Here is a 24550-nt window from a genome sequence, read left to right on the forward strand (position 1 = left end):
CCAGTAGCATTTTACCACTGAGCTAAGTCACCAGCCCTTATTTATTTATTTTTGTGGTGCTGGGGATTGAACCCAGGGCCTTGTGCATGCAAGGCAAGCACTTTACCACCTGAGTTATATCCCCAGCTCTTATTTTTTTATTCTAAGATGGAGGTCTCACTAAGTTGCTTAGTGCCTCACTAAATTGCTGAGGTTGACCATGAATTTCTGATCCTCCTGCCTCAGCCTTCCAAGTTGTTGGGATTACAGGTGTGAGCCGCCATATCCGAGTAGAACAAAGCTATTTTATTTATTTTACTTATTTCATACTGAGATGGAAGAGGTAGAATGTATTCCCTTTCTTAAGCATCCTGGCACCCCAGACACTATTGGTCACTTCTCCCAGCCCTGTCTTTTGTTGACATTGTTAGAAACCATACTTCAGCTGGGTTCTAGTTTTTTTGCACTGTATTTTTGGAAAAGGCATATAAACTTTCTTGATTTCCCTTGCCATATTTGTATACTAAACAGAAAGCTACTTGAAGGCAGATCATTTCTTATTCATTCCTCTCCTGAAAACCCTGACATAGCAATATTTGCCAACAAGTGATGTTTTAAAAACACTTGTTAGCCAGGCATGGTGGCACACACCTGTAATTCCATAGTCTCTGGAGCATCGCAAGTTCAAAGCCAGCCTCAGCAACTTAGTGAGGCCTGAAGCAATTTAGCCAGACGTCTCAAAATTAAAACAAAAACCAAAAAAACAAAAAACAGTGGCTCAGTGATTAAGCACCCTTGGGTTCAATCCCTGATACCAAAAACCAAACCAAAACAAACCAAATCAAAAATAAAAAAACCCAAAATAAAACACAGAAGGGTTAGAAAGTCTCTAAACTTCTTTCTCATTCTTTGATCTTGAAATGGGATCTTGGTCACGTTAAGTGTACCATATACACTTGCCTTGGATTGTAACGACAAGTTTTTCCAAATTCTCATGACTTAAACCTGTATTTTTAAAGAGCTGGTTCTGACGGAGTGGGTGGCGTTGTCTGGACCTGCGACTGATGTTTGTATTGAGGCCTCTTTTATTTTCTGGAGACAAGATGCTGTTGCATAACAAACAGCACCGATAAAACTGTAGTAGTCATCTCAAGGGTGGCCGGGAACCAAGGATTTACGGCATCCTCCTTTTGGGAAAGCGGCTCTAGAAACAAGTCTTTCTAGAGCGAGGGATAGACCTCTGGCTGGGAAGGCCGGTCCCTGAGTGTGCACTTGATTACTTGACCTTGCCATAGTCCGTGCCCTGCCTGGAGTTCAAGTTTCCTCACCTGCAAAATGGTGGGGTAGTCGGAGACAAAGATACCCGAGCTCCTCCCCACAAGCCTGGGCGTTTACTCCGCCCCTTGAGGGTGGGGACGCGGCGAGGAGGAGGTTGGGCCTAGAGCCGACCCTCGCCTCCCGGCCAGCCCTTTCCTCCTTCCCCCTTCCCGCCCCCTCGCTCCGCCGCGGTGAGGTCACGCGGGAGACGTCACGGGGTTGTGACGCAACTGAGGGGTGGTCCTTCAGGAAAGGAAGGGGCGGGGCCTAAGGGGCGGCGCGTGCGCAGTGGGCGCGGCGCGGCGCGGGAGGAGGCGGAGGCGGCGGAGAAGCGAGAGGCGATAGCGGCGGAGGTGGCGGCGTTGGGGGGGGTGGGAGGGGGGGGAGCCGGAGAGTGAGTGGCTGAGTAAGTTTACCCCTATGAGGCGGTGAGAGGCCCGGGGCCTACCTCAGAGGAGCGGGGTCGCGGCGCCGGCTAGCAACGGGCCCCCTCCCGGTTCCCGGGCCTGGCGGCGCGGCGGCGGCTCGGTAGTGAGGAGGCGGGGAAGCGGGTGTCTGGCCCCCGCCATGGAGGGCATGGACGTGGATCTGGACCCGGAGCTGATGCAGAAGTTCAGCTGTTTGGGCACCACCGACAAGGACGTGCTCATCTCCGAGTTCCAGCGGCTGCTTGGCTTCCAGCTCAACCCGGCCGGCTGCGCCTTCTTCCTGGACATGACCAACTGGTGAGCCGGCCCCGCCGCGCCATCGCTGGCAGCGGCCTCGGGGCCCCGAGGGAAGGGAAGGGAAGGGACACTCGAGCCTGGCGGCAGGGCGGGCCGGGCGAGCAGTGAGGTGGACCTCTTTCTCCGGGCGGGGAGGGCGAGTCGGGGAGCCCCGGGGGGCATGGAGTGAAATTAGGGGGTGAGCGGAGCTAAAGGAGAGTTAGGGGCCACGGAGGCTGCGGGGAGGCAGAGGAGATGGCGCGGAGTGGGTTGTTCACTAGGTTCTGCGGAGAATTAGGGCCCGAGGAAGGTGGAAAAGGGAAAAAGGTTTGGCCATAGACGCGTAAGTGGGTAGCCCTGGGAGGGAAGGCGTGTGGTGCTGGCTGAGAGTAAAAAGCACAGAAAATCTGGATCTGGAAAGTGGGATAAAAGATTGTAGTTGAAGTTAGGGGCTGAGGCCGAGAATTAGGGGGGAAACTCTAGGGAGGCTTGTTAAATATTGTGGACGAACCTGGGAGACGGAAGAGAGTTGGGAGTTAAGGAGTTGAGAACAGATAATTGTATGTGGGTCTGTCTTTATCCGAGGAGAGATAAGGGAAAAAATATTTTGGGGAAACAAATGATTTTGGTGAGAGAGATGACTTTCCGAAGAGTTGTGCCAGGGAAGAGTGGGATCTGCTAGTGAATCTACAAATAGAGGAGCCCCGAGTGTTAGACCTGGGACGGCACCTGGGCAGAACCTTAGGAAAAGTGGGAGAAAGGAGATGATCCTGGGAGAAGGAACTTTCTGAAGGAACTGGAGCCCTGCGCAAAGGGAATTTTGAGAAAGGCCTCCAGAATACGGAGAGTGGAGAAGAGCTTATTTGAAAGAAAGCGGGGTTGATAGACCTTTGAGAAAATGGAGAAGTTTAGTTAGGCTGGGAACCAAGTATTTTTGGCTTGTAGTTAGGTTGTAGAAGACTGAATTGGGGGAGAAGACTATCTCAGTAAAGGAGTGTTCCTTGGCTTTGGAAGCAGCACTTGCTATTTTTGATAAGCAAAGCTTCCCCCCTGTTCTGTGAGTAGGGGTTGTTGAGTTCACTCAGGGTGAGGGAGGGAGTGGACACAATTAGACTTCCTTTGAGAGGCTTTCAGGTGAAGCAACTAATCTTTCTTTGGGCCAAAAGCAATGGGGTGAGTGCCCTTTGCTCTGTGTGGGGCATTCAGTCTCCTGACATGTGGAATCTTGTTTCTCTTGGCATCACTTACACAACCAAACTCCCCTTTATTTTCACTTCCAACGAATGCCTCAGTCAGTGCCAGAAAAGAGGGCTGAAGGGTGTTTTTTTTATCCCACTCCTCACCTACTCTGGATGATGCTCGTTTGTAAATGGGAGCCTTTCTAGCTGTGACCAAACCAAAGGTGATGTGTAAATTTTTGTTTTCTTGCAGCATCTTCAGTGGGTTCTGTTATTTTATCATTATTTAAAGCCAGCCATAGCAAGAGTGGGACTGAGTTTCTTGATGTTTAGAAAACTCTTTGAGGCTTCGAATGAATGCAGGAGATAGTCTTTAGAATTAAATAAATAAGCATTTGTCATCTCTATTTGTGTCTTTTATGCCCAGATGATCTCAGATAGGGAATGTAATTTACTATAGATTTCTGACATCCAACCTGTAAAGTTTAAGTAGAGAGTGTTAGGGTTATTGAACACACTGAGAAGAGCTATTACTCTGGTGAAATTTAGAAGTAAAATCGTACTTTCTTCCTTGTTATACTAGTTTAGTATAGAAATCTTGGCATACTGTAGCTACCTGTTGGGTAGGGGAGGATTGATCTATCTCCCCACCCCTTGGTGAATTGAACCATCTAAATGCTGCCCTAATAAGTTTTTAGTTCTTTAAAGTCAGTGTTTGTTAGTACAATTATTATAGCTACAAAACTAGTGTAATGAATTTTATGTGCTTGAGGTGTGTATATTTAATATATGATTGTTTTTAGGTGTTGTGAAAAGTGAGGAGATAGGTAAGGCGTGGTATGGATAAGAAAATAAAAACAGTTGGGCTGTAAAAATTCTGTTTGAGTCTTTAAATAAAAAAAGATTAAGCTCAAAGACTTGAAGTAGTATGTATATTGATGACATTTATCTCTGTGTAAACACAAGATACCTTTTTGAAGCGAGGTGTGAGCCATTAAAAAATGTTTTCTTAGTGTTATTTTTTTGGCATTGCTGGGTATCCAACCCAGGGCCTCAAGCATTCTAGGCAGGTAATCTCTCTCACTGAGGTAAATTCTCTCATTCTGTGTTCCGATTTGAAAGCAGTTGGAAGTCAGTGGCCTTTTAGGAATCCAGGCAATGAAGAGATAATTCAACTTTGAGTCACATTACCTTAGTTTTTGGCTGTAGAAAGAATGTTCTTTATGAAATCAGGAAGGCTGTCTTTGTTTTCTTTCTTAGGAGAGCTTGTTAGCTCCATAATCCAGTATTATACTTTTTAAAAAAATTTTTTTGAATTTTTTTTTAGAAGTAGTTGGACAAAATCTCGTTATTTTGTTTATTTATTTTTATGTGGTGCTGAGGATCGAACCCAAGGCCTCACATGTGCTAGACTAGTGCTCTACAGCTGAGCCACAATCCCAGCCCCAGTATTATACTTTTATTCCTGTGTTGACTTTTGTAAATTCATCTTGACAGATTTGTTTAAACAAACACCCATTATAATTAATAAAATCTAGTGAAATACAGATATGCATGCATACTTGATCAAAATATGTGTATGTGCTACCGAAGTAAATATCTGGAGTCTAGAATTGTGTTGCTTGAATGCGTCATATAATATGTCTAATAACTGTCCAGATAGCCCTAATACAGGTTGGGAAGAATCACTCAGCTTGCTGTGCTGTAGTGGTTACCTGTTGAATTGGTGATGATTAACTTCCCTGTGACTTTATAAATGCTGGTTTTTGGGTTATAATAAATAATTATTCGGGGGCTGGGGATGTGGCTCAAGCGGTAGCGAGCTCGCCTGGCATGCGTGCGGCCCGGGTTCGATCCTCAGCACCTCAGCACCACATACACACAAGATGTTGTGTCCACCAAAAACTAAAATAAATAAATAAATATTTAAAATAAATAAATAAATAAATAAATAAATAATTATTCACTTGTCTGATCACTGTTAAAGATCATTTTTTAAATTACTTTTTATTTTTATTATTTTTTTTAGTTGTAGATGGACACAATACCATACCTTTGCTTGTTTATTTATTTTTATGTGGTGCTGAGGATTGAACCCAGTGTCTCACTTGTATCAGGCAAACATGCTACCACTGAGTTACAACCCCAGTCCAAGATCATTGTTTTAAAATGAACAGGAGTCTTCCAAAATGGAGCTCAGATTTGAAAGATTATGCTCTTTTTTCCCCAAGAGTAAAAATTATTTTTTTGTCATTTTTGAAAAAATTGAATGCTTTGGATCTGAAAATTATCTTCCCTGTTAACACAAAAATTATTGGCTAAGGTTGACAAAGTCATGTAGGTATTTCTATTTGTTTAATTTAGAACCAAGTATTCTTTTCATTTGTAGTGTTTATATTTTGAGGCCAGTGATATTGCTGGAAATGGTGGAACTGTTTCATAACAGAGATGGTCAATTTTCAGTTCCTGAGGGAGTACATGTGTGGGGCAGACTAACTGTGATATATAAAAGCCAAACTGAAATGACTTGTAGATTAGTATAACTTTTTTTTAACATATATTTTTTAGTTGTTGATAGACCTTTATTTATTTATATGTGGTGCTGAGAATCGAGCCCAGTGCCTCACACATGCCAAGCAAGTGCACTACCCCTGAGCCCCAGCCGCAGCCCCTAGTATAACTTTTTATAGGTAAAATTTCTTGCAGACACTGTGGGCTTGGGATAAAGAACCCGGAATTCTAAAACTGGAAGCCGGCTTTGGAGACTCTCTATAGTTTATTCGAATTTTTTTAAAATATTTTTTTAGATGTTGATGAAACTCTATTTTATTCATTATTTATATCCGGTGCTGAGAATTGAACCCAGGGCCTCACACATGCTAGGCAAGCGCTCTATCACTGAGCCACAACCCCAGCCCCTTGAATTTTTTAAAAGTATTTTATAGTTGTAGATGGACACAATACCTTTGTATATTTTTTTATGTGGTGCTGAGAATCAAACCCAGTGCCTCACATGTGCTAGGCAAGTACTCTGCCACTGAGCCACAACCCCTACCCCAGTTTATTAGAATTTTTCCTACAAGTTGCATCTAACCCTTTCAAGGTAGTTATCCTATTGTATCACTAAGGGTATAGATCTGTGTGATATCTTATTATAGAATTTAATTACTTTTCTAGTTAGAATTATGTCAGAACTAAATCTCCTTTGCTGCAGTTTTTTTTTTTTCATTTGCCTATGTCCTTCTTGGATATGGAAAATATCAATAAACACCTTCCTTAAAGCTTTTAATTCATATCACTAAAAGTTTTCAACTACTTAAAATTTAAATATGTTCAGTTTAGGGGCTGGAGTTGTGGTTCAGTGGTAGAATGCTTGCCTAGCACTGGGTTCCATCCTTAGCACCATATATAAATAAAGTATTGTGTTCATCTCCAGCTAAAAGTATTTTTTTAAAAATGTTCAATTTAATGGATTCATGTTCTTTAATGTAGTCGAATTGGCGTGTGTGTGTGTGTGTGTGTTTTCAGGGGAAATCAGGATTTGGAGGCAAATTTCAAATGATTTAAAAAATTTGTGAAATATACATAACAAAATTTTACCATTACAGGCAATTTTAAATTGCAGTTCCATGTCACATAAAATTTTAAACTCACTTCTGGCCCTCAAAGGCATTTGTCTCTATTGTGTATGTGTTCAAATTAAGTCGGTCCTTCTCATTGTAGGGGCAAATGATACTTCTAGATTTTTAGAGGATATTAGTGAGGAGTTAGTATTGAACTTCTTTCTTTCTTTAGTGGAATACATTACAATTCTTATTACATACAGAGAGCATGATTTTTCATATCTCTGGTTGTATACATAGTATATTCACACCAATTCATGTCTTCATACATGTACTTTGGATAATAATAACCATCACATACCTTTATTTCTATATGGTGCTGAGGATCGAACCCAGTGCCTCATGCATGGTAGGGGAGCACTCTGCCATTGAGCCACAATCCCAGCCTCCTGAACTTCTTTCTTTCTTTCTTTCTTTTTTTAGAGAGAGAGAGAGAGAGAGAGAGAGAGAGAGAGAATTTTTTAATATTTATTTTTTAGTTTTGTTTTTTTGGCGGACACAACATCTTTGTTTGTATGTGGTGCTGAGGATTGAACCCCGGGCGAGCGCGTTACCGCTTGAGCCACATCCCCAGCCCCCTGAACTTATTTCTAAATATAACTGTTGTAGCTGTAGATAAATTAATAACATGTAGGCAAATTGGCAGTTTCTCTCTTTCTCCTGTTCATTAAGCTAGTACTGTGCAGTTGGGTGTTGCAAATACTAGGTTGCCTCCAGGTATCCTCAAGGAGCCTTGCATGTTTTCAAACATTACACATATCTACCATGGATGTAACATGTTTTCTAGAAAAATAACTTGGGGAAAACATTTTTGTAAAATAATGTCCTGCGGATACACTCAGCATTATCAAAGGCACCCCGCTAGATAAAGCTATAACCGCAAAGTGATGCAATAAATCAGACCATAAATGTGAAATTCACTAGTACCTCAGGTGTGGTCTCACGGTGCCTCAGGCAGTTCTTTTCTTTGCCGTTGGGGGGATAGGGAGTACCAAAGATTGGACCCTAGGGTACTTTATCACTGAGCTATATTCCCAGTCCTTTTTGTTTTTTATTTTATTTTTTGTTTTTTTATTTTTATTTTATTTTTTATTTAACTGAGTTGTTTAGGGTTTCCCTAAATTGAGTTCCTCAGACTGGCCTTGGACTTGTGATCCTCTGGCCTCAGCCTTCTGAGTCACTGGGATTACAAGCGTGTGCCACCATACCCAGTTTAATGAATTTCTGTTCTTTGGTTAGTCTAAGGAAAAGTCCCCTTGTAATGGAAATAAAACTTGATACAATATTAGTCTCCTTTAAAAATGTGTGGGACTAGGGGTACATTCATTGGTACAATGCATGCTTGGCATGATGAATGCCTGAGTTAAATCTCCAGTGCCCCTGAGGCCCTAAAAAAGTATTCTACATAGTAGTTTTAGGAAGAGAGTATGGAAAGGTTGCATCACAAAGATAGAGTGTTAACCCTCTGTTAAATTTTTAAAATTGAGAGTTACTGCTTTTGAATATTCTTGTTTTCTATTTCTTTAACTGGTACATACAATTTGAGACTCTTGATTTAATATGAGATAGTTTTATGCCAGGTCAGTGGTGCATGCCTGTAATTCCCGTGACTCAAGAGGCTGAGACAGGAGGATCCTAAATTTGAGACCAACCTTAGCAACTTAGCCAGGCCCTCACCAACTTAGTGAGGTCCTGTCTCAAAATAAATAATAAAAAGGGCTGGGGATGTAGTTCAGTGGTGAAGTGCCCCTGGGTTCAATCCCCAGTAGCAAAAAAAAAGAAAAGTTTATAAATAGAGCAGAGTCCTTTTAGCTGTTTTTGTTTTTTTGCAGTGCTGGGGATTAAATATAAGTGCACTCCACTGGATTACATTCCCAGCCCTTTTTATTTTATTAATAATCATAATATTTTTTGGTACTGGGGATTGAACCCAGGGGTGCTTTAGCACTGAGCTATGTCCCCACTCCTTTTTATTTTTTATTTTGAAATGGGGTCTTGCTAACTTTCTGAGGCTGGCCTCTAACTTGCCATCCTTCTGCCTCAGCCTCCCTTTTCATTTTGAGACAAGGTCTTGCTAAGTTTCCCAGGCTGGCCTTGAATTTGCAATCCTCCTGTTTCAACTTCCCAAGCTGATTACAGGTGTTCATCACTGGGACTGGTTTATTTTAGTTTTAAAGGAACACAGTGACAAGTATATCACTGTCCTGTAGAAAGTCTTTTTTAACAGTGCTGTTACTGAAGTATTTGCATTTCCAAGCATAAGTCAGGATTAATCATCATTTTAGCCAGGACAGGCAGATGGGGCTTCTTTACCACCTCCCATCTTCCTATTCCCACCCCAAATTCATCTAATACATTACAGCACAAACTTGACAACCAGACAGTATTTAAACAAATATGTTTTGTATGGATCACTAGCAGATAGTGTTATAGGAAACCTACATACCCGAAACTGTCCGAGAAAAGTTTCAGGATAATGAGAAAACATTTCATATGTTAATTTTCGGTTAACTGAGTAAAATTTCATAAGATAGGAGTGGATCGAATCAAATAGAATCAGGATTCACAAAGATTGTGTGCCTGCTATGGACATATTGCTTTCTTAGAAGTTAAGTTTTGAAATGCCTGGATTAGAATTGATGGAATTGTAGTTAGATTTCCTGAGTGAAACCAGGAAGGAACAGTTGCTGCTTTGAATATGTATGTACTTGTATTTGAGTACTTGTTTGTAGTTGTTTGGAATGTATACCTTGGAGTGGAATTGGAGGGTCATAAGTTATTCTGTGTTTTTGAGTATCTTCCAAAATGGTTTCCAAAGGTTGTGGATGTAGCTCAGTAGTAGAGTGCTAGTCTAGCAGGTGCAGTGCCCTGCGTTCAATCTTCAGTACCACACACAAAAAAACAAACCCCCAAAACAAAAGCACAGTAGCTGGATGATTTTTGCATTTCCACAAGCAGTGCAGGAGAGTCTGTCCCAACTTCTCTGTACCCTTACCAATACTTACTTTTATAAAAAATTACAGCTGTTTGAGTGAATGTGAAATGATGCCTCATTATGAGTTTGGTTCTCATTTCCCTAATTACTAATGATATTGAACATCTTTTATGTGCTTTTTGGCCATTTGTGTATTTCTTTGGGAAATATCCAAATTCTTTGCCCATTTTTAAATTGGGTTTGTCTTTTTGTTGTTGAGTTGTGTGGTCTTCATATTCTGGAATACTTACCAGATACGTGATTTGCAAATATTTTCCCCCAGGCTGTATGTTGTCTTTTCACTTCTTTGATACTAGCCTTTGATACACAGATTTTTTTATTGATGAGATCCATGCCATTTTTTTTCATTGCTTGTGTTTTAGGTGTCGTATCTTGAGAATTCATTGCTAAACCCAAGATCGTGAAGATTTATCCAGTGTTTTCTTCTAAGAGTTTTATGGTTTTAATTCCTACATTTAGGTCATCACTCCATTTTGAGTTAATTTTTTTGCTGTGGTGTGAGATGGGCACCAACTTTATTTTATGGAGCTTAAATTTGGTCATGTTTATACTCTGGAACGTGATTTCTGCAGTATGTTTATCCTTTACTTGTATTAAATATATACTGTATTCTCTTTGGCCTGTTACTAAAAGTTGGACCAAAAATGGTGCAGAGTTTTCTGGTGGGGAATAATAAAACTTAGGGATATTTTATTGTCACCCCCCCAAAATTAAATGTGTTTAAAAGACCGATTTGTCCTTTTCCTCTGCTTGAACCAGCTTTTGTTTCTGACTTTCCCCTGTTCTGTTAATAGCTCCTGTGTTCCAGACATTATATTTGAACTGTTATCTCCAAGGCCTTTTCTTTCCTTGATATCCCAATTTTTTCAGTTTAGTTCATTTGCACCTGGGTTTAGCAGTGCACTTCTTGTCTCTTCCGCTTCTTCGGCCACAACTTTAGTTTGCAGGTTATGTTACCAGTTTAACAGGGTAACATAGGCATAGGCTCCAATTGGTTTTCTGTACCTAACTTTCTTTGTTCCAGTTCATTTTGTGGACATACTACATAAATCTTTCTAAAGCACAACTTTGATCTAAGCCTGTCTTTTCTTCGAATCCTTTAACAGTACCTGTTGCTTACCAGATAGAGAATTTTTTTTTTTAAGAGAGAGAGAGAGAGAATTTTTAATATTTATTTTTTAGTTTTCGGCAGACACAACATCTTTGTTTGTATGTGGTGCTGAGGATCGAACCTGAGCAGCACGCATGCCAGGCGAGCGTGCTTCCGCTTGAGCCACATCCCTAGCCCCATTCCTTTCTTATGAAATTCTGTTCTCTGGAATTAGCCTACTAATCACTCTACTTAATAGTGATCTCTTCTCTGGATTCCACACTTTTCTTAATTGTTTTTAAAATAATACTTATCATGTACACACACCCACTCTCCAGGAAAATGCCCCCCAACAGCCTTTGTCCTTGAGCATTTTAGGCAATGCCTTATACATAGTAGGTGTTGAGTAAACATCCGTAAACAAGTGTAGTACATGAAGGTAGATGGAAGAAAAAGCATAATTTTTATGGAATGATTGAAGTCTAGTGCTGTTGAAAGAAAGCAGAACTATAAATTATAATCCCTTTATAGGCTGTTTATAGAATTTTGTTTTATTTGGTACTGGGAATTGATCTGAAGGGTGCTTTATCACTGATCTGTACCCCCAGCCTTTTAATTTATGTATGTATATATTTATTTATTTTATTTTATTTTGAGAGAGGGTCTCGCTGAGTTGCTGAGACTGGCCTCTAACTTGTGATCCTCCTGTCTTGGCTTTCCAAGTTGCTGGGTTTATAGTTGTGTACCACCACACTTAGCTATTCACGAATACACACACACACACACACACACTTTTTTTTTTTTTTTAAGAATTCTTCTCCTTTTTTAAATATACTTTTTTAGTTGTTAGTGGTTCTTTATTTGTTTGTTTATAAGTAATGTTGAGAATTAAACCCAGTGCCTCGTGCATGCCAGGCAAGTGCTCTACCACTGAACCATAAGCCCAACACACACATATTTTTTAAATTAATTTGTGATAGTGTCCTTTGGTCCTTTCTGGTACATTAAAATTTCTCCTCTGTATTAAGCAAGAGACTACCATCCTGTAATTACATATGATTTTATTAAAACTTGATTTTCTTGTGTTAAGAACTAAACTACCAAGTAGTGAGCTCATCTGAATTTATTTATGTAGTATTTATTGTCAGAGAATGCAATTTATCAGTTGATCATTTTAGGGACTCCAAATTCAATAAAACTAAAACTCACTGAAGAGGTTTAACTCTTAGTAAATCATCTGTGCAAATAAAAGAAATATACTTTTCTTAAATTGGAAGAGTAGTTGATTTTATAAGTGATGTCCTAATGATTTGTCAAAATTTATATATGTCTTAGGAAGGGGAGAAATTTATTCCCAAATTCAGAGACTCAGCTCTTCTGAATTTTAAAAGACTCACTTTTAAAAATTAATATGTAATTATGCTTACCTCCAGTGTTGTGAGCCTTGGGTCTACAACAAGTTTCTGAGGGTTCTGAGGGTTCATATTTGAATTACTGTGCTTAAAGTCTGTGACTCACAGCCTGTTAAAGTTACAACCATTATGATTGATTGCTATACAAAGTGCTTTAAAAGTGCTTTCTGGTCACATTTATTTACTAAAGAAAATTTTATTTTTTACTCCCCACACCCAAGTACTTTGTAAACAGGTTCTTTAAGAGAACTGATAGGAGGATGGGGTTTGCATACAACTGACCATAATCACTGCTTTATTTTTTAGAAATTATAATTCATTATTTTGAATTATCCATTGTGACATAAATAATTTATGTTCGTTGCAGATGTTAGAAACAACTGATAAGCAAAAAGAAAGCAAAAGCCATACTCACAGGACCCAGATACAAAAAATGTTAACCTTTTAGTGTTATATCCTTCTAATACTGCTTTGTGTTTGTACCTGTGTTAGCTTTCAGAAGTGGAGTATTTACTATATTCCAGGTATTATTTTAAGTAATTTGTGTTTAATATGTAATTTAATGCCTGCAGTAGTTCTAGGAACTACTATTATCCTCATTTTTCAGAAGAGGTCAAAAGAGGCTCAGAGTATTTAGATAACTTAACCTGATCACATGGGTGGAAATGGGATTCAAACATAATAAACAGTATGGGACCAGAGTCTGCCTATGCTCCTTTATGAGTATCCCAGGGCTGCCATAGCATGTAACAAACAGGGTGGCTTGAAACAACAGAAATATGTTGGTTCTCTTACACTTTTGGAGACAAAATGTTCCAAATTAAGGTGTTAGCAGGGCTATGTTCCCTTTGAAATTCTTTTTTTTTTTTTTTTTTTTTTTTTAGTAGATGGACATAATATAATACCTTTATGTATGTATTTTTATGTGGTGCTGGGGATTGAACCCATGGCCTTGAGCATGCAAAAAAGCATGCACTCTACCAACTGACCTATATCCCCAGCCTTGAAATTCTTTATTATTTATTTTTCCTTTTGATGTTCTAGCGAAGGATTCTTCCTTTATTTGTCTTTGTTTTCTGTGGCTCATACCAATCTTTGGCCTTCCTTGGCTTGTAGCTGCATCATTTGGGCCTCTGCCTCAGTGTTCACTTGGCCTTCTTCATGGTCTCCCAAATCTCCTCCTCATAAAGACACCATTCAAATTTGGGGCCTACTCTAATCTAGTGTGACCTTATCTTAACTGATTACATCTGCAAAGACCCTATTACCAAATAAGGCAACATTCCAAGGTTCTGAGGGGGGGTGAGAGTCTTGGAGGTGGGCACTGTAATACAGTACATATACTATAATATATTTCCAGTGCACATGCTGTAATCTGTCTTCATTTAATCTCTTATGGTCATTTCTCCTTTTTTTCTTTTTTTGGTGCTGGAGGTTGAAGTGATGGCTTCACATATGCTGATAAGCATATGCTCTACTAAGCTGAATCCATTCTTTTCTTTCTTCTTTTCCTTCTTTTTTTTTTTTTTTTAAATATTTTTAGTTGTACATGGACATACTACTTTTATTTTATTTGTTTATTTTAATGGGATGCTGAGGATTGAATCCAGTGCCTCGCACGTGCCAGGCAAGCAAGCACTCTACCACTGAGCCACAACCCCAGCCTTCCATTCTGTACTTAGTAAATATGGTTCTGCACTTTTACCCTTAAAGACTTCATAGTATTGCCTCATATGAACATAGGATAATTTAATAATCCCTTTTTATGGGCTGGGGCTGTAGCTCAGCGGCAGAGTGCTTGCCTAGCATGTGTGAGGCACTGGGTTCGATCCTCAGCACCACATAAAAATAGAGAAATAAGGGCTGGGTTTGTGGCTCAGTGGTAGAGCGCTCGTCTAACACATGAGGCCCTGGGTTCGATCCTCAGCATCACATAATAAATAAAAATAAAGGTATTTGTGTACAACTAAAAAATAAATATTAAAAAAATAGACAAATAAAATAAAGGCATTCTGTCCATCTACAACTACAAAAAATCCCTTTTTATTGGATATATAAGTTGTTTTCAATTTTTTTATCAATATAAATTGAATATTGAATATTCTTGGAGCTAAATCTTTGCTCACATACTTATTTCCTTAGGATTCATTCCTAGAATTCAATTACTGAGCTAAGGATTTCTGGGCTAAAGATAAACATGGCTTTTAATGCTCTTAATACTTAATTGCCAAATTGTTTTCCCCACAGAGACTGGACTCATTTGTATTTCTGCCGCAACTATAATGAGTGATTGTTTCTTTGATACCTCATCCGTGGAGCATATTGTAATTAAATTTTTTCAACTTCATAGTTTAAAAATGTTATCTTGTTTTAATTTGTATTTTGTCATTTCCAGTGAGTACTTTCATGTGCTCAAAGCCCATTGTATTTCATGCATTGGCTGAATTTGCCCTTTGTCCATTTTACATAAAGAGGTTTGCCACTTTCCAAAATGAACATTTTTTTCTCTTCCCTGATTATTAAAGTAATAAAGATGGATATAAAAATCCATCAATTCAGAAATATCTAAGAAAGACAATAAAATTAATTGTAATGTAATGTGCATATATATAGATATTCATAGGCATATAATTTATATGTTTTAGATTAAAATCAATCATATAATGCATATTGCTTTAATGGCCTACTTTTCACTTAAGTGCACTGTAGCTATTTCTCCAAGTCCCTTTTTCGTGGCTCCCAGTACAGGCAGTTTTCTGTATTTTTTTTTTTTTTTTTAATATTTATTTTTCAGTTTTCGGCGGACACAACATCTTTGTTTGTATGTGGTGCTGAGGATCGAACCCGGGCTGCATGCATGCCAGGCGAGTGCGCTTCCGCTTGAGCACATCCCCAGCCCAGTTTTCTGTATTTGTGGTCTCAGCTTCTAAGAATTCATTCAACCTTGGGTCAGAATGTAGTTGGGCCTATAGTGATGTGTTTGTACTGAATATACGTACAAACTTTTTTTTTTTTTTTTGGGGGGGGGTACCTAAACTATACAGCTTAATGACTATACATATATTTACCTTGTATTAGATATTATAATAGAAAATGATTTAAAGTATACTAGAGGATGTGTATAGATTATTTGTAAATACTATGCCATTTTCTGTAATGGTATCTTTAAATGTTGGTATGTGTAGAGGGTCCTAAAAACATCCCCTAGGGACAACTGTATTTTATTATTTGAACATTCTTTGTTTTTAAGCAGTCATTTATCTTTATTGAGTTTTGATTTGTTTTTTGCTATAACAACTGTCCTCCTACATGCTTAATTATTTCACCTCTCTCAATCCTTTTTTTTTTTTTTTGCAGTACTGGGGATTGAATCCAGGGGTGCTCTACTACTGACTGGGTTACCCTCCCCCTTCCCCACCCCCAGCCTATTTTATTTCAAGACATGTTAGGTTGTTCAGGCTGGCCTTGAATTTGACATTTTCCTGCGTAGGCCTTGTGTATAGCTGGGGTCAGAGATGTGCATTTCTGCACCCAGCTCATAATTCTTTTTTTTTTTGTTGTTGTTGTTGTAACATATGACATATATTTATTTAGGACAAATTCTTAGAAGTGGAATTGGCAGATCAAAGGTATGCTCTTTTTTTTTTTTTAAGAAATTTTGTAACGGTTCTAGATTGCCTCCATGAGACAGTATCAAGCCTGCTTTTTGAGAATTTCATGTTTTTTTAAAATTTTTATTTGTTTTTATTTATTTATTTGGGGTGCTGGGGACTGAACTCAGGGGCACTCAATCACAGACCCACGTCCTCAGCCCTATTTTTTTTTTTTTAGTTGTAGTTGGATATATAATACCTTCTTTTTTTTAAATATATATATGTATTTAGTTGCTGATGGACCTTTATTTATTTACATACGGTGCTGAGAATCGAACCAGTGCTTCACACATGCTAGGCAAGAGCTCTACCACTGAACCACAACCCCAGCCCACAATACCTTCATCTTATATATTTTTATGTGGTGCTGAGGATCGAACTCAGTGCCTTGCACATGCTAGGCGAGTGCTCTACCACTGAACCACAACCCTAGCGCCCCCAGCCCTATTTTATATTCTATTTAGTGACAGGGTCTCACTGAGTTGCTTAGTGCTTCACTTTTGCTGAAGGTGGCTTTGAACTCCTCCTGCCTCATCCTGCTGAGGTTGCAGGAGTGCGCCATCGCACCTGGCTCTTATTTTTATTTTTGCCAGGTAGATTTAGTCTGATAGTAAAAGGTGAAATAGGTGAAGTTTTATGTATGTGTTTGATGGTACTTACAACATTTTTTTTTTTTTTTTTGATAACAGGGATTGAACCCCTGATTCTTAACCACTAAACCACATCCCCAGTCCTTTAAAAAAAAAATTTTTTTTTTTTTGAGACAGGGTCTTCCTAAGTCCTTAGAGCCTTGCTAAGTTACTGAGATTGGTCTCTAATTTGGAATCCTCCTACCTCAGCCTCCTGAGTTGCTGGAATTACAGGTTTACACCACTGTGCTCTAATTTATTAAGTTTTTATTGTGGAAAAAAATATAATGAAGTCTGTGTATCCTACCAGATAGATTTTATAATCATTAATGTTTTGTCCTTTTTCCACCTTTTTTTCCACCAGAAGAATAGTATTTTAAAGCAAACCTCAGCTAGATAGATAGTGGCTTTTAATTTCCATTATTACAGCTTTGGTTGGGATGTAGCTCAGTAGTAGAGGACTTGCTAACATGTGTGAAACCTGTGGTACAGGGGATTGAACCCAGGGTCTTGCATATGCTAGACAAGTGCTGTAGCATTGGGCTATTTCCCATTTTAAAACTACCTTTAAATTTCTTTACCTTTTGGTGTCTAAAACAAAACATGAGAAGTCGGGGAGCGAGAATAATTTGAATTAGTAAAATCGTGGAGTTGTGCAGTTATCTTGCTATCCAATTTTAGAACATTTTTGTCACTTCTTTGTGCCAGTTTGATCAGTCCCCACTTTCCCTGCCCCAGGGAGCCACCATTCTGGTGGTTTCGTTTCTTTTTCTTTCTTTTTTTTTTTTTAGGTGGTTATTTTTTTTGGCGGGGGGGGGTTGGTGTTTTTGGGCAACATAGGAGATGGAACCCAGAGCCTTATATCTGCTAAGCACTTAACTCCACCACTGAGCTATACAACAAGCTCTCATAATTCTGTTTTTGTTTTTCATAGATTTGCCTTTTCTGGATAGTTCATATAAAAATAAACATATGTAGCATGTAGTCTTTTTGTGTCTGGTTTCTCTGCCTTAGCATTGTTTTTATATTATACCACATATCATATACAGAAGTTCATTTTTTATTACTGAATATTATTCTGCATATTTTAATGCTTCCCCTCTCCCCATGCTGGAGATCAAATCCAGGGCCTTGGGTCTGCTTTACCATTGTACTATACCTCCAGCCTTTTCATATTTTAAAATTACCTTTAAATCTTTTTATTTTTTTGGGGGGGGTGGGGGTTTGGTCACTTTTACACTGTATTTTATTTGTTGTTATTGATGATGGTTCTGGGAATTGAGAAATGGTGGGGCATGGTGGTACACACCTGTAATCCTAGTGCCTTGGGAAGCTGAGGCAGGAGGATGGCAAGTTTGAGACCAGCCTCAGCAATTTGGTGGTGCCCTAAGCAATTTAGGACTGAGCAAATTAGTTCCATAATCCCCAGCCCTCAAAATAAAAAGGACTGGGGATATAGCTCAATGGTTAAGTGCCCCAGGTTCAATCCCTGGTACAAAGGGGAAAACAAAAAGAAAAGAAAATGGATATTTGTAAGTTACACTTTGTCCCTATATTTCAAATTTACTATTTGTGTCTAACCTTTTAAAAATTCCATTTGGATATGTAATATTTTTTTTTTTAATTTTCATTTTTTAAAACAATCTATTTCACAGAGCTGAGGATTATACTCAGGGGTGCTTAACCACTGAGATATCTCCTCTGGTACTTTTAAATTTCTTTTATGGCTGTTGCCCAACTGGCCTTGAACTTGTGATTCTCTTGCCTTAACCTCTAGCAAGTGCTTGGGATTGTAGGTGTGCAACACCACACCTGGCAGTAATAAATGTCTCGTGAAAATTTTAGATGGTACATAAATGCCTGCCTCCCCTCTTATCCAACTCTAGAGATAGCCATTATTCTGTTGTTTTTGTGCCTTTGTGGGCATGTATTTGATCAGTGAGATACCAGAGTCTTTGTGCATGCTAATTAGAAGTTATCATTGTATTTTCTTCCTTTCTCCATTCAGATTTAAGTCCCTCTTTTCACCTTTTGGTGAAAAAGAACTGTCCTTTGTATTGACAGTTAGAAGTTGGAATAAACAGATGTCTTTAGGCTTTCATTGTTTACTTGATTAGGAAATTTTTGTTTTTCTCTCATTTTTGATACTGGGGATTGAATCCAGGGCACTTTACCATTGAGCTACATAATCCCCAGCCCTTTTTTAAAAATTTTTTTTGAGCTTCTAGGAGTCATTGTGTCTGTCATTGTGCCTCGATGGAAATTTTTTCTTTTGCAATGCATTAAAGCAAACTGTGATTTTTTTTGTGTGTGTGTGTGTGGCACTTTGGATCCAACCTACAGTCTAGTGTATGCTAGTCAAGTTCATCTCTGAACTACATTACCAGCCTAGTATGTTTTTCAGTATGGACTTGAGGCCAGGCCATTTCAAATCTATCATCTACTTCAGTTGTCAAGGTTTTTCCTACTGAAAGAGCATGCTCTGTTGGTGTACCATCTCATGTATAAAGATCTTCTCCTATTTTCCATACTTTATTTAAAAAATTTTTTTTGTGTGTGTGTACTGGGAATTGAATCCAGGGGTGCTTAACCACCAACCCACATCCCCAGCTCTTTAATTTTATTTGTGTGTGTGTATTTTTTTTTTAGTTGTGGATGAACCTTTATTTATTTTTATGTGGTGCTGAGAATTGAACCCAGTGCCTCATACATGCTAGGCAAGTGCTCTATTACTGAGCCACAATCCCAGGCCCCCCCCTTTAAAAAAACATTTTTTTTTGTTGTAGTTGGATACAATATCTTTAATTAATTAATTAATTTAAAAATTATTTATTTTTTAGTTATAGGTGGACACAATGTCTTTATTTTACTTTATGTGGTGCTGAGGATCAAACCCAGTGCCTCATGCACGCTAGGTGAATGTTCTACCTCTGAGCCACAACCCCAGCCCTAATTTATTTATTTTTATGTGGTGCTGAGGATTGAACCCAGGGCCTCACCTGAGCTAGGTGAGCACTCTACTGTTGAGCCACAACCCCAGCCCCCCCAGACCTCTTAATTTTTATTTGTTCTTTTTAGTTATACATGACAGTAGAGAATGTATTTTGACATATCATATATACATGGAGTATAACTTCCCATACTTATGATTGTACATGTTGTGGAGTTAAACTGGTCATCTATTCCTATATGAACATAGGAAAGTTATGTCTGATTCATTCTGCTGTCTTTCTTATTCCCATCTCCCCTTCTTTCCCTTCATTCCCCTGAGTCTAATCCAGTGAGCTTCTGTTCTTCCCTTTTACTCTCTTATTGTGTGTTAGCATCTGTATATCACAAAGAATGGTTGGCCTTTGGTTTTGTTTTGGTGGGGGGATTTCACTTAGCATGATAGTCTCCAGTGCCATACATTTACCCAGCCCTGTTAATTTTAATGTTAAGTTTTTGGTACCAGGGATTGAACTTAGTGGTGTTTAACCACTGATCTACATCCCTAGCCCTTCTTTTATTTTTTATTTTGAGACAGGATCTTACTAAGTTGTGTAGGGCCCTGCTAAGTTGCTGATGCTGACTTTGAATTTGCAATCCTCCTGCCTCAGCCTCATGATCCATGGGAATTACAGGTGTGCACTACTGGTTTTCACTTCCCATAGTTAAAAAAGATATATGATCGTATTCCATACAAATAGGATCATATGTCTACTGTTCTCAAACTTGCTTTTTTTTTTTTGTGTGTGTGTGTGTGTGTGTGCGTGCGTGTGTGTGTTTTGCTGGGGATTGAAGCCAGGGCCTTGTGCATGCAGGCACTCTGTCAACTGAACTGTATCCCCAGCCCAAACTTGCTTTTTTTTTTTTTTTTTTTTTTGTAGTTATAGATAGATAGAATGCTTTTATTTTATTTATTTTTATGTGCTGCTAAAGATCGAACCCAGGGGCTGGGATTGTAGCTCAGTGGTAGAGTGCTTGCCTTGCATGCGTCAGGCCCTGGTTCAATCCTTAGCACCACATAAAAATAAACAAATAAAAATAAAGATATTGTAATATTGGGTCCATCTACAACTAAAAAAAAAAAAAAAGATGGAACCAGTGCCTTACACATGCTATGCAAGCGCCTCTGCCACTGAGCTACAGCCCTAGCCCTCAGACTTGCTTTTTTAACTTCACAGTGTACTATATAGGCAGCATTCCATTTATGTCTTTACATTATTGTTGGTCTGATGGATTAAACATGTACTTATTTTAATTTGTTTTGTCTTAATTGGGAATGAGATTATATATTCTTCTATGTCTTTATTGGCTTATATTTTTCTGTGACTTATTTCTGTGTTTTCTTCTCCACTCTATTGGATATTCTTTTCTTCATTGATGTGTGTGAGCTGTACGCCTATTAAGAAAAATAACTTTAAATGCCTGCTTTTACTCCATAGTTTGTCTCCTCCCACTCTATTTTAAAATATAATAGGGGCTGAGTGTATAGTTCAAGGGTAGAACATTTCAGTTGTCATGCATGAGGCCCTGGATTCTGTATCTAGCACTAGAATTTTATATATTTACATATATATATATATGTTTTTAAATTGACGCATAATAATTGTGGGGTAGGTGTGACATTTCAATACATCTATACCATGTGTACACAGATCAGGGTAATTGGCACATCTATCACTGTAGACATGTATTATTTCTTTGTATTGGATACATTTTAAATCCTCTACTAGATATTTGAAATATTCTGTTAGGACCAGGCATATAGCTTGGTAATAGAGTGTGTGCTTAGCTTGTGTGAGGTGCTGCGTTTGATCCCCAGTACCACATTTAAAAAAGAAAGTAACTGTTGTCAACCATGGTTATCCTTTTGTGCTCTAGAACATTAGAAGTTATTCTTCCTGTCCGACTCTAGCTTGTCATCTAGCTTGGTTTATAATGTTTTTGTTTTATACTCTGTGGCACTTTTTTGTGTAAATTTTTATGATGTTGAATCCATTAGTCTCCCTTTTTGATTTCTGTTTTTGATTTCATGCTTAGAAATCCTTCCGCCACCCAGTTGTTATATAAACATCCACTGGTGTTTTATAATTATATAATCATAATCATTTACCTGTAAATGTTTTATAATAGCTGATATTTATTCAGAAATGAGGTAGGTCTGTATTTTTTAGATGGTTAGTCATTTCTTCTATTCATTGAAAAATTTACACTTCCCCAATGATTTGAAATGCTGTCTTTTATCCTATATCAAAGGCTTATGTATATGTGTGTATGTGTATATATGTTTGAACTTGTTTTTGTGTGTTTTTTCTATTGCATTGTTGTACATGTTTGGTTTTTCAGGGCAACAGTCAGCTTTTTAATTTAATTTTAAATTATTATTTTTTTAATATTTATTTTTTAGTTGTAGTTGGACACAATACCTTTATTTTATTTATTTTTATGTGGTTCTGAGGATGGAACCCAGGGCTTCGCATATGCTAGGCATGTTCTCTACCGCTGAGCCACAACCTCAGCCCCTAATTTTAAATTATTTTTTAAAGGAACCAGTACTGTGGTGCCATTCACTTGGGAGGCTGTGTTGAGGGAAGATTGCTTGAGCTCAAGAGTTGGAGGCCAACATAGGGAGACCCCCATATCAAACAACAAAACAGTATTTTTAAAGGAAGATACATAAAGAGAATGTTTTTAATCTGAGGATTAGTTAAATTAATGTGTTAAGGTTTGGAACTATGCCTAGCACACAGTAATTGTTAGTTTCCACTTACTTCACCTTCTGTTCTTCATTTTAGTTTTTTATAATTTGGCTAAAACAGTGTTCAGTAGTTATCTTGTTACCAACTATTAGATACTCATCATCACTTGAACCACCAAGGTATTTGAATTACTTTTCCTTTTCTGCACATTCTTATGCTACCCTGAGTGAAATACTTGTCTTGATATTTGATTTGCTCAGTTGAATAGATTTCTTTTTTTAAACTCAGTTATCCTTAAATTCCTTCCAGCTTTGTAATTTCTTCTCAATAAGTTTAGACATTTTAGACATTTGATCAGCTGTTTCTTTCTGAAGTCTTTTCTAGTGCAGTTGGCCTGCTCTGCTCTCTATTGGTTGAGGTTAAGTCTGCTGTATACCTCTCACTCTGGAAATTTCATTCAACTCCGTGGACCCCATTTTTTTTTTTTTTAAACTTCCTGACAGTGCAGAGGAGGTAAAATTTGAGTCTTTTGCATTCTGATTTTTCTTTTCTTTCTTCTTTTTTTTTAATCTTAACCTGATACTTGGTTGCTCTCCCAGGGTTTGACTGGGTAGCAATTTTAAGGCTGAAAATATTTTTCTCAAGACTTTCTAAGGCGGTATGATCCTTTGTTATTTGTATTTCAGCGATAATGCTGCAATGTGGTAACTTCTGATACTTTGTTGTCTTTGAATAAATCCTGTTTTCTTCCCTCTCTGGAAACTTTTGGTAACTTTGTGTCTCTAGTGTTCTGAAATTTGACAGTGATGCACTCAGTATGTATTTTCATATACTGTTGTGCTCACCTTTGGTGAGCTCCTTCAATGTGGACACTCCATTCTCTTGGAAATTTCTTTGATTTCCTAACCTTAGTTTTCTTTTTCCTCCTCCTCCTCCTCCTTCCTCTTCTTAACTCTGGGGATTGAACTTGTGTGCACTTCACCACTGCAAAACTCCCCTACCACTTTTTTTTTTTTTTTTTATACTGGGGTGCTTGACTACTGAGACACATCTCCAGCCATTTTTATTTTTTGAAACAGGGTCTTGTTGGGTTGCTTAGCACCGTACTGAGTTGCTGAGTCTGGCTTTGCTTTTTGTGTGTGTGTGTGTGTGTGTGTGGTGCTGGGAATCGAACCCAGGGCCTCAAGCATACCAGACAGGAAAAGCACTCCATCACTGAGCCATATCTCCAGCCCACTGATACTGTCTTTGAACTTTTGATCCTCCTGTTTCAGCCTCCCGAGATGCCGGGATTACAGACTCACACCACTGTGTCTGATTTTTTTCTCTTTTCTTGGAGCTCCTTTTTTTTTTTTTTTTTTTTTTGTGATCTTTATTTTTATTTGTTTATTTTTATGTGGTGCTGGGGACCGAACCCAGGGCCTCATGCATTCAGGGCATGCACTCTACCACTGAGCTACAGCCCAGCCCTGGAGCTCTTATTTTTATTATTATTATTATTATTATTATTTATTTTTAAAAATTTATTTCTTACATACATGACAGTAGTGGAATGCATTACATTCATAATTATCCATTCACAGTGCAATTTTACGTAACTCCATATATAAAGTATGTTCATGCCAAATTATGCCATTATACATGAGCTCTCTCTCTTTTTGCATTACAATTCTTAATACACCTTTATAATACAATTTATCATATCTCTGTATTGGAGCTCTTATTTTTTTTTAATATTTATTTTTTAGTTGTAGTCTGACCCAATACCTTTCTTTTTATTTATTTATATGTGGTGCTGAGGATTGAACCCAGGGCCTCGCACTTGCTAAGCCTGCGCTCTACCTCTGAGCCACAACCCCAGCCCTGGAGCTCTTATTTTTAAGAGAAAAATATTCTCTAAATTTCTGTGATTCTCTAAAGATTTTTCTCTTTTTACCTTTTGACAGAATTTTTGCTGTTTTCTGTTAGAGTTCTTCAATGCTGTTTTCTTTTATTTATTTTTTAGTTTTCGGCAGACACAACATCTTTGTTTTGTATGTGGTGCTGAGGATCGAACCCGAGCCACACGCATGCCAGGCGAGTGCGCTACCGCTTGAGCCACATCCCCAGCCCCTTCAATGCTGTTTTCTTCAAGTTGCTTTTTTTATTGTTTGCTGTAGTCTTTTTTTTATATATTAAATGATGAATATAGGATGGTTTTTAGCTAGGTACTACTGGAGTAGGATATAGAAAGGATTGAGAGGGCACACACCTATAATCCCAATAACTCTGGAGGCTGAGGCTGGA

The 24550-nt window shown here is 38.3% G+C and overlaps 1 protein-coding gene across 5 annotated transcripts in view; it reads left to right on the top strand.

Moving 5' to 3' along the window:
* Positions 1-1675: 1675 nt before the first annotated feature.
* The window catches only part of Ilrun (inflammation and lipid regulator with UBA-like and NBR1-like domains), an 86727-nt gene continuing 63852 nt past the window's right edge, over positions 1676-24550 (top strand). For all 5 annotated transcript variants that reach the window (XM_046464385.2, XM_046464386.2, XM_058585589.1 and 2 more), the window contains exon 1: positions 1676-2021. In XM_046464385.2, coding sequence (XP_046320341.1) covers positions 1864-2021 — 158 coding nt within the window. In that variant the 5' untranslated portion in view covers positions 1676-1863. The remainder of the gene's footprint in view (positions 2022-24550) is intronic.

Source organism: Marmota monax, unplaced genomic scaffold (genome assembly GCF_021218885.2).
Source record: "Marmota monax isolate L192 unplaced genomic scaffold, Marmota_monax_Labrador192_F-V1.1 WCK01_AAM20220418_F8-fsc00211, whole genome shotgun sequence".
NCBI classification, from domain to species: domain Eukaryota; kingdom Metazoa; phylum Chordata; class Mammalia; order Rodentia; family Sciuridae; genus Marmota; species Marmota monax.